This window comes from Stegodyphus dumicola, chromosome X1, assembly GCF_044657685.1.
Source record: "Stegodyphus dumicola isolate Sdum_Otavi_A_Nest chromosome X1, ASM4465768v1".
Lineage (NCBI taxonomy): Eukaryota > Metazoa > Arthropoda > Arachnida > Araneae > Eresidae > Stegodyphus > Stegodyphus dumicola.
Window position 1 is genome coordinate 189,686,481 of NC_140780.1, and position 11,646 is coordinate 189,698,126.

General features: G+C 28.7%; 1 protein-coding gene across 2 annotated transcripts in view; it reads left to right on the plus strand.

The window, feature by feature from the left end:
* The window catches only part of LOC118187911 (ankyrin repeat and SAM domain-containing protein 1A-like), a 411,400-nt gene extending 400,082 nt beyond the window's left edge, over positions 1–11,318 (plus strand). For both annotated transcript variants that reach the window (XM_085807269.1, XM_085807270.1), the window contains one exon: positions 895–11,318. In XM_085807269.1, coding sequence (XP_085663395.1) covers positions 895–1,035 — 141 coding nt within the window. In that variant the 3' untranslated portion in view covers positions 1,036–11,318. The remainder of the gene's footprint in view (positions 1–894) is intronic.
* The last annotated feature ends 328 nt before the right edge of the window (positions 11,319–11,646 follow it).

The window sequence follows — 11,646 nt, forward strand, 5'->3', positions numbered from 1 at the left end:
TAGATTAAGTAATTAATTATTAATAATAGATTAAGTATAATTGATATTAAGTATAATAGATTAAGTAAGATGAAAACCCACTCTGTTATCCTGGTGGTAAGGTAGTCAGCTGCCCTAACCCTGAGCACAGGTTTGAATCTTGGAGAAGTCATGGCTGTTTGTAAGCATATAGTGTCTTTGCTGTAAGAGCCTGATTAAAATGCAGTGTAACTGAATCCCCTTGAAAGGTTTGTGGTAGGGAAGAGACTCTACGAGACCCTCAGGTCTACCACTTAGGTACATTTCATTGAAACCGTGAAGGAATTTGCCTTTTCTTGCAGTAGTGAAGTCCTTTTAATACTTTAATATAACCATTTTTAATAATATTAATTATGTCATCTTGAACAACATAGTGGTTAGTGGAGGCTGACTGGTAGTTCAGAATTTGTGTCGTGAATTTGGCTTTTGCATAAAGCTTGTTTGTTTGTGTGTGCTCCCTTCTCACAGATGTAATATTGGTCTACCTCCTGTGGTGCACTCTGGGGAATGTCCTTGGTGATGAGAGAGCTAAATGATAGATGGATTTCGCCTTTTCCTACCTTTACAGGAAAAAGTAAAATGAAAGTGGGGAATGTGAAGTCTCCACATGTATAAGTGGGAAAAGATTTGTTTTATAATGCATTGTTTAAATTCTGCCTTGCTTTAAAAATAAGTAAGTTGTCTGTCATAACGTAATTTTTAAAACAATTTTTTTTGTTTTTTTTAGTCTGTCAGTGAGTGTGTTTTTTTTGGGGGGGGGACCTCTGCTCTATGTGCTGCTGGTAATGGAGATTTGAATTAGTGCAACACCTGTATGTGTGAAAATATTTAAATATAAAGAATTAATTGATTGAGTAATTATTTTATTTTTTGTAGGATTTGGCCTCAGAAATAATTTTAACGCTTGGTCAAGCATTTGAAGTTGCATACCAAATGGCTATGAAAGAAAAAGCTGAAAGGGCATGGCATGCTGATTCCCGAAATACTGTGAGTTCAAAAGGAATATCTTCTTCATGACAAAATTTGTTACACAGTGATCATTTCCTGTATAGCTATGGTCTGTTTGTATTGGGCATTTGTATATCATAACAATATTATTTTAAACATAAATCCTGTTTGTAAATATTTTTTTATTGAAAAAGTTGTTTTATTCCAGTGTTTTAAATTTTTAAATAAATAAAAAAATAAGTAATTGGAGGTTATAAGTGATGGAACTGGCGAGTTGTGCCGTAGGGCAAGTGCTTTAGCTTGCCTTTTACCTTTTAATTAAAAATTTGTTTTTAAAAACCTGATTTCTGTCATAATGCATTTCATTTGAATAAAATTGTATTACTTTGCTGTATTGATGTTTAAAATCATTTCTTGCAAATAAGAACTAAATATATCAAAATGAACTTTTTAATGTTATTCATAATATTTGATGAAAATCATATTGACTTTCAATTGAACCTCAGGAATCGCCCCCAACTGAGCAAAAGCATGCAGAGAAAATGTGCTGTGAACACTAGTTATCTCTTTCACCTCTTATTTGAACCTAAGAAATATTTATGAAGTTAAACAATGTGAAGACCACATTCGTGTTGATATATGCAACCTGCATGCATTATTTTGCTTAATTTTGAAAGTCAATGAAGTGTTTTTATGTTTATGTATGAGCTGCTAGTCTGCATTTATTAGAAAAGTTCATGAAATTCAAAGTTTATAGGTACTAGTCTATATAGGAAAATGTTAAGAGTACTTATCTTCAGCGTATCTAATACTTCTGTAATATTTTACATCCGTAGAGTGATTTTGTTATGCCATTTAAAATATTCTGTTTTCTCTATTCCTATGCAGCACTTAAGTTTATGTGCTTTTTGCATCAGTTCTGTTGTTAATTTCCATTTCTGAGCACTTTTTATTTACAATTTCTTCTAAATGTGTTCATATTTTAAAATTTCACTGAGAGAGTTAATGTATTTTGATTTTAAAAAAAAACTGGAAATGAAAGTAAAAATTGAAAATAAGAGAGCACTTGCATCCATGTTCTTAACTACTACTGTATATTCTGTGTATCATGAACAAAATATAATTGGCCGAAAAAATTTTAATTTATGTCATCCTGTCAAAAATTCAATAATTTAAGTTCTTCCCCTAAACCTTCAGAAATATTGTGATAATCGAATTATTTTTAATCAACAGTGCTTCATAATTTGTAATTGCTGTATCTGTCTTTTGCATATAATACAGGTGTATCTTAAACCTCCGCAGAGAGCCTTTAATTCAGTTATTTGTGTTCTAAATGCTATTAATCCTATTTAAATGTTTGAAAGTGTGGCAGATCTGTTTAAAAAAAGGAAGCACATTCAAAATGAGATTTTTTTTTAAAAAATTGCAATATTAATCAGCCAATCAAGATACTTGTGTATGTCTTCCAAAAGCAAAGTTCTTGAAATGTTTATGCAATGATTCTCTTTTCATTAAATTCATTTCCATTGCCCATAATTTAAGTCTCTTTTGTTATATTATTTACATTTTGCTGAAATGATTTAGAAAATCAAGTCTATGATTGTTGTATTCGTGGAGAATAACTTGTAAGTTTACCAGTGCCTAAATAGAATTTGCATTGAAGTTTTATGATTGTTTAAAATCAAATAATGTAGTAAAATTTTAAAATATTTAGTTGACTGAAGCTTTGAAAAGTAGATCTTTACCAGACTGCTGGAATATTCAGCAATGTATTGAAATGTAGTACTGAGAAACCAATGAAAATATCATGGAATGTTAAAGTTTTTGGAGAAACATCACTCCTTTTAACTCCGAATTTGGAATTTAAAATTGTAAGTGGATTTAACTTTGTAAGAGGTTAAGTCCAGATTTTCAAAGCCTAAATCAAATAAATATCCTTTTGCATCATAACCTTTTATATTATGCATCAGACAATGCAGTAACCATGAAATAAATATCTAGCATAAATTTGCAGTTGCTGTAAAATGTAAAATATAATATTACCAGGCTGTTGTTCTAAGTTAAGTAATACAATGGAAGGAATAGACATTTTAAAAATGATTCATATGCGTATGGCAGGTTAGTTTGCTATGTCCTTTTTTGTACATCTGTGATTTGACTAACTTTTCAATATGCTGTTACAAATTGTTTAGGAATTCATCTACTACAGCTAGTTATATTTGATGGTTTCAGAAAATGTGTTGTTAAAATAACTATCATTGCTCTTTCTTTTTTTCCCCCCCTTTTTAAATTTTAATACATTTTTATTCTTTAAAAAGTTTACAGATGTTTTAGGATCACCAAGCTACATGAAATCTAGAATGAGCTGTTCATTGTCTTCAAAATAATAATTTGCATGTGTAGAAATTGATTATTTGTTTCATAATGTCATATGCAAAAACTGGTATACAATACTTGTATGAGTACAAGTATAACAATACTCGTCTTGATGCTTTTATATAAAAAAACACATTAAAACTCTTGTTAGTTTTTATTCATATCCAATGAAATTAACCCTAAAATTTTGGATCCATGTGTATGCTTCCGTGTAATTATTTTAAAATCTTGTTCATTTTAAAGATTTTTATTAATTGCGCATTTTAGAAGGGAGAATGTTGATCTGATCATTTTTGTAAAAAACATTTGATCATTTTTTTATCATTTTGATCATTTTTTTATCTTCAAATGGAAATTAGATTTTGAAATTAGTTTTTCAACAAGGCATAGTATAGGATAGGACACTTATTCTGGTGAGACCTACTTTAAGAAATTTCATTTATTGCTGTTCAGATAATGGTCTGATATAAAACCAAGTTCTGCAAGTGCTGTTAATATTATTTTTCTCGCTATTTCTGTATTTGCATGTATTTTTTTGTAGCTGTCTAACTTCTGTTGTGTTTTAAACTTACCAGAATGTGGTATTTGTTCTAAATATTTTACTTTGCTTGTAAAGCAATGTATCAAATTTTTAATACATAAATGTAATAATTTCTGATTTTTTTTAATTGAAGTGGTGTTTGTATCATACATTTTATATTTTGTCATTTAAATGGTGTTATGAAGTGGCCAATAGTAATGAAAAAGGCAATCTTAGATGTTCACTCTTGTATAAAACATGAAGTTGCTAGTTCATAATTGTATAATAAATTTAAGGACCAGATAAGTGCCAAGTTTGTGTATAAAAGTTTTAAATTGTTGCATTATTTGTTTTTGTAGGAAACTGAGTATATTATTATTTACTTCTGTAATTAGTAGTCTAGAATTTTGTAAAATAATATATTAATTACAGTATATTACTGTTTTATTTCTGTATTGTTTTTTCTGTATCATAATTACAATAGATATTCAAGTACTCAAACCTTGATTAAGTTGAATTCATTGTCAAAAAGTAGACTTCCAAAATTATTGTGAACTTTTCTAGATAAATAGAAATTTTTGTCTTTTTCCCACTTCTTGCTACCTTAAACTTCAGCTTATCAAATTCAGCTCTAATTCAATACAAGTAAATTATATCTCATTTAGCAGAGAAAAGCATATGCTCAGGTGCACAAATGAATGTATGTGAAAGGGATTAGCCAAAATAATTTTCTCAAGAGTATTTGATAAATTTAGTATCTAAAATGCAATGTTAATTTATGAAAGTTTTGTTAGTCATACTGTAAAACTTTAATAAAAGGAGGAGCAAATTTTATTTCTCATTGCAGCTAATAATCAACTGTTCAAACTCCTGTATGTTTTTGTACCACATTTTTTTTTTTTTACTTGAAAATGTAAATAGGACAGTGTTTTGCTTATATATATATATATATATATATATATAGGTGTGTGTGTGTGTATATTTGTTGTAAGATTTTTCTGGATGCTGTCTTTCATATCACAATTTTGTTTCAGATTTTTAAGTATTGTATTTTCCTCTCAAGCAACTGGTATGGTATGCAACGAAATTAAAAATGTGTAATCTTCATTTCAGCATTTTTTTTTCCTTAATTATTTTTTTATTCTGAAGCTGAAATCAAGGAATTAATACTACTGATGTGTTTTAGTGAAGCTCCCAAACTCGTTTCTTTATTTCGAGGACTTCCAAACAAATTCCAGGTAGTGAATCTTTGTACTTGCCTAGTAAAAAAAAATTGTCTGAGCTAGTCAGGTGTAGGTAACATCCTAAGCATCCATTATAGAAAGAAACCTGAGAAACAAAATAAAGCTTCTCAAACTAATAGTGTTCAACCTTTTACATTATCTGCAGAACATATCACTTAAGTGTGAGGGGATGTTTATTTATCTAAAATTGGTTTAAACTGTGATTGATATGGAAATTACAACTAGATAAAATAGAAACGATAAAGATAAGAAAAGTAATTTTTGTGTTATATTTTATGTGAGTAAAATTTTCTTCATAATCTGCCATTTATGTTTAGATAGTTATTTTTCTGTATCATTAATTGAAGCTGAAAATTTTCTGTTGAGGTGATTAAAATTTGCATTGAATTTATTAAATCAGAAATCCAATTAGTGAATAATTTTGAGCTATTTTTTGTTACTTTGATTTTTCTTGTAGAAAATGCTACCAAAATCCCCTTTCTTCAAAATAGATCTTGGTGGTTGTGTATATTCCTAAGAAACTTTGAGTTAATAAGCATTTGACATTCTGTTAAATGCATTAATATAGCTAATAAATTAATTTACAAATTTTAGATTTTTTAGTTTTTAGTTCTGTTTTATACTGTATGAAATTCTCAAAACTATATTCTAGTTTTTTTTTTTTTTTTTTTTTTTTTTTTTTTTTTTTCCTGTGCATTTAATAGAAGCATACAAATTTTAAATTAAAGTTTCATTGTAGGAATAATATTTTGTGAATTTCAAAATGTGCATTTCTTGTTTCATTTTGTGATACCTATCTTTGGGTACAAGACTTCTCAAAATATTTGTGTCAAGAAAGGTGAATTTCACATGCTATTTCTATCATTGTTTTAATATACCACTAAATTTGATAGAAAATCGAAAGAAAATAAACGATTTCAGCATAACTTTGAACTGCTTTTATTTTTTGAAGAACACATAACAAATGAAATTTTAGGAAATTGAAAGGCCCTGTATTTTAATAACGCTTATGCATTTTTTTTTTTTTTTTTTTTTTTTTTTAACATTTTAAGATGCAAAGTAAGAATTAAATTATATAAAATGCAAAAATTTTTTTCCTGGTATTTCTGAGGGAAAATCTGGTTGAATAAATGTTTGGGCTTCGTATATCTAATTAACTCCATGATGCCATGTAAGACATATTATACATTAGTATCACCTTTAAGATTAAATTTGTTATAATATTTTTTAAAATTATTATATGGAAGTAATGTATGTATTAGCAACCTTTATTTATTTATTTGGAAAAACAGCATATAATTTGTGTTTTATGTATCATTTTGTAGAATACCAGGTGAATGTTTATCAAAATTAAACTGAAGAAATATGTAATACATTGTTGGTGATAATTTGTAATTACTCATGAAAAATATTAGTTCTTAGGTTGTTTGTATAAATACTTACATACATACATACACACACAGGTGCACTTATGATCTTATATCATTTTGAAATTAATACTGTTTTTTTGGAAATTGTCTTCTGCATTGGTAATAACTCTGACACAAAAGTTATATCTAATTTTCTCTCTCACTTTTAAAAAGAGTAGGGGAAATATATTTTGAAGGCCAATATTTAACCTCCTCCTTCTTCCCTTTCTTTCCAGTGTGTAGAATGTTGTTTATATAGTGTTGTTGGGCCTGCAGAAAATGATTGGAAAGCAGCAAAAAAAAATCTGTTTTATGTATTATTTTTGGTCAAAAGCGTAGAAAATACGTCATTTATTTTATTCTATGATCGCATTGATTATAAAGTTGAAGCCTTTAATTTCAGTACCACCTACAGAATTATAAAATAATTTGGTTATATGTCAATGAAGTTATTGAAACATGATGTTCAAATATTTATAGCAATTTTTTTTAATAATTGACTCATTTGTTAACATTAATAGAAGTATTTAAATGAATAATTAAAAAATCTGCAGTTCTAAGATGTCATCAATTCTAAGGTCATTTTGTTTTTTAGCAACATTTATATGAGGAAAGGAAGATCTGTCTTAAGCGTGCCATTTTCACATAATTCTGACTGCTGTGAAATGTTTTATATTAATTTATTTCCATTAAAATAGTAATAGAAAATTTTGTTGTTCTCAATTAAGTAATATCCAAAATACATTTAATATCTGGATGAAAATAATATATTGAAAGTCTTGAAAATATTTCTAATAGCAAAATTCTTTTCAATACAGTTGAAGTACAGTACAAAATCTGAAGTAAGGAATAATTGGAACATCAGCAATTCTGAATTTTAGATCATCATATTAAATCTAGTAAGATGACATTTTTTTTTTTGCAGCGAAATAATCTACTCATCTGGCAGGTTTACATGAACATAGATCAGCCAGGAAATCTTTAGTTTTTCATACTGCAAATGTGAAGCAAGACATAGAATAATACTAATACAGTGAATAACATTCAAAGTAATATACTTTTCAATGCTTCGTTATTTGTCATCTTTGTCAGATGTGCATGTAGCTTTGCAATTAGGTATCTTGATAACATTTGCAAGTTTTGGGATATCTAACTCAAATGTCCAAACTGGTATGATTCGTATTATTTCTTCAAAATTTCAATCAAAGTGGAGGAAAATTCTCATCTTTGATAAAAAACTAAACCATTTTCTTCCAAATTTTTAGACTTTTATTGACTTTCTGTTCTAGAATCGAGCAAGGTATTCATGGCTTCATCTTTTCCCAAAGTACCGCAATACAGTTTATCTGATATGCTATCAGTCGAGATGATTCAAAAGAATTTGGCTGAGGTAAACCTGTGAGAGCAAATCTTCTGAAGAAGTTAACCAGGTGTGAGAGTTGTATAATTATTTTGATCCTCAAACAATATATACAATGACTTGAAGTTGAGACAAGCTTCAATTTGCAGGATAAGTATTGAAGATTTGGCATACATTGGCAGCATCAACAAGTATATTCTATAGATGAGATTTCATTGATGATTCCAAGGCTTTTAGAGTGACTTGAAAATCCAGTTTTTACTTCAATGCCCCAAATCACTTTACTTAAATTGATTAAAATATTTGCTAATGTCCATTTTTGGTGCTGTGAAATTTTTATGCGGTAACTGTCAATCTCAACAGGCCTTCCTTTTATCAAGGTGAATGTCTGAAGGCCGTTTTGAACACCTTCCACTGCTTCATGATGTGTTCTGAGAGTTCAGTAGATAATTCCAAAGACACTACATAAACTGTAATTTCTAGATGCAGTATAAATCTCAGATTTAGTATATACATAAAAAAAAGCAATGTAGCATGAAAGTGCATTAGTGAAATTATTGTTTCATACATGTTTATGTAGCAGATTAAATAGGCTATCATATACAGAAGCATTCCTAGACTATTCTGCACACTACTGCTTTTAAAAGAGGACTCAAATTTTTCAGTCTTACTTTTCTAGAATCAAGTTCCTTTATCAGACATTGCTGTTGGTTGATCTGCTGTCCTGTACTGCCAACTTTTCTTTTCAGTATTCATTATCAACAATTTTTATGGCATCATATACTCGTGATACTTTAGGGTACATCATGTATATTGTTGCCATAAGTTTCTTATACCACTTCAAACACATTTGTGTTAAGCACAGAAAAAATATTATAAGCTGGATATTTTTGTTATAGAGTATAGAATTCCAAATGTATTTTATGTGATCATTAATTCATGTATATTATTCTTGTAAACAAACTTGTGCATGCTTTTCCCTCTTCTAAAAGAAATGAAAATCCATAGCAGCTTACATTTTTGACCCCCTTAAAAATTTTTCAGTACTAATTTTTAAACCTTTGCGCAACTGATTTGATCAAAGATACCAGCTGTGTTATACATGTTTTAATCTTAAGACAAATGCCGGTTCTTTATGTCAGAAATATAATTGTTTTTATTTTTGTAATATATGTAATGTACCTTAGGGCTACCCTTACCATGCATGGCTTTAAAATAAGCTTGCAGTTGTTCTTTCTGATCGTCCTGATTGTATTTGGGTAAATATATATTTATATAGTTTTTTTACATTTTATATTTATAATGTCCCAGGGTGCAACCATCTTGAATATATACAGTAAAATCTCTCTTAACTAGAAAAGACATTTTTCCTTATAATTCAATATATATTTCTAAAAGTTACCTATTCTTATTTTGGGATGCCATCTGCAGTGTATTTTAGAAAAGCAAAATCGTGTGACATTTTAAAATTACCATATATATTATCCCATGAATTTTGCAAATTTCTTAGTGTGATGGCGTGTAATGTCTGCCTGCCTACAAGATTCTCACCGGTAGTTTTAAAAATACTGTATACAATAAATGTACAGATATTGTATACAATAAAGTATACTGTATCATCTGTATACAATAAAGCTTCATAAAATGATGTAAATGCACATTTCTTGGCAGATCTTATGAAAGTCTGCAATCTTCATCAGTTTGCTTCAATATAACTTTCATTCTCTGTGTGTTACTTTCAATATCAGTCTCTCCCTTCTTATCATCTCTTTCCTTTCCATTCCCACTAAATGTCTGATTGTTTCATCATCATCTTGGGGTAATGTGATGGGAATTATCTATAAGCATCCAAGTCTGTACATTTTCTTCACTGATATTAATCATCTTCGAACATTAAAACTAAATCCAAATGTTGGCCATGGATGCCAGCTGTGTTTTATTCTTTTCACTAATGTTAACCCCCTTCTTATCATCTCTTTCCTTTCCATTCCCACTCAATGTCTGATTGTTTCATCATCATCTTGGGGTAATGTGATGGGAATTATCTATAAGCATCCAACACATTTGTGTTAAGCACAAATGTACATTTTCTTCACTGATATTAATCATCTTCGAACATTAAAACTAAATCCAAATGTTGGCCATGGATGCCAGCTGTGTTTTATTCCTTTCACTAATGTTAACCATCTTCAAACATTTAACTAAATCCAAATGTCCACCATGGATGCCAGCTGTGTTTTAAAAGAAAAGGAATCTGATTCTCTCCTTATCATCTACAAACATGATCATCCCAGCTAAGGTTCATTAAGTTGGGCTGCAGAAGCATAATACTTTATACAGAGTACAGATTTCTGTATCTTCGTCATTATTTTCTGTTGTATTCAAATATGCTCTACTTAAAGTGTCTGCTATTAGTAAGTCTTTCCCCTTCGTGTAACGTACTTTTTTTTTTTACGTGTCAGTAGTGCCATTATTTTGATATTACCAGTTAATTGGGTGCCGGTTTGGAGAGATTTTACTGTACATGCCAGATTTAAAATATATAATTGTGCATATTAATATACTTTCATGATAAAAGTGTTCATGAAATAAACATCTGTGGACATTTTTCTTATTAATCGTGCATATTTTTAGGCAAGAATCATTTAAAATTCATATTAGAAACGTATAATAAAACATTCTTTCAGCTGTATTTCATCATTAGATGTTGATCTATATTTCATTTAGAGTCTATAAGTTACTTCAAGTAACAATTTTTTTCTGTGAACAAAAAATAAATGTTGTATAAGTATTGTAACTTTAATCAAGAATACCGAAATCATTTTAGTTATTGAAATTTCTTGTATATATATATGTATGTGTGTGGGGTTTATTATCTTTTTCATCGTATAATTTCATATTATATCATCAGTACTTTTTAAGTACCTTCAGTCGATTTTTTGATGCCAAAGATTTATATTGTTTTATTGCTGCATTGAATTTCTCAGACATAAATTATTTTGGAAGAAAGTATCTTTGTATTTGCTCCTCCTTAAAAAATTTGTGAGAAAATAAATAATGTATTGTTAACTTTTTCTGAGTTTATTCTAATTGTATAGCATTTAGTTGTGATAGTATGATCTCTTGATGCTGGAGATTTGATATTCTGAATCACAGTTATAACTGTTTCATTTGTACCGATATCCTATGCAGGTTTAGCAGTTGTATTTTTAATAATTTGTAATAACGTTGTGTGGCTGTTGTTTCTTAAAAATTCCAAAGCTTGTAAAGATACTGACAACCTGTTTTATATCTTTTTTTCTTATGTTCGTATATCTTAAAAATATTAGCTTAGTTGGAAAGATTTTATGTCTGTTGTGTGGATTATACTGTGTTTGTCCTGTTATATTTTATGCAATCAGTTAAAAAATATCTGTAATATATTTAACATTTTTATCACTGAAGTATTTCTTTAATCCTTTGTAGCCAAAGGAAAAAAGTCGTAGTGAATAGTACTGATTAATATGTAAGATTAGATGAGCTTAAAATATGCAAACTATAATGATATTTAATCATGCACATAGAATATTTATATTTGCCCTTTGCAACAACATTATATACTTTGATATTACATTGCAAAGTAATCCAAAGTAATGCATGAGGCTGGGTGAAGGCATAAAATATCTATCTAGATTTCAGATGACGTTACATATTTGAGAAATTGCTTTAATTATTTATAGCTTTTGTTAAAGTTTAAATGATAAGGTGCAGCTCAATATTATGTTTAAATAG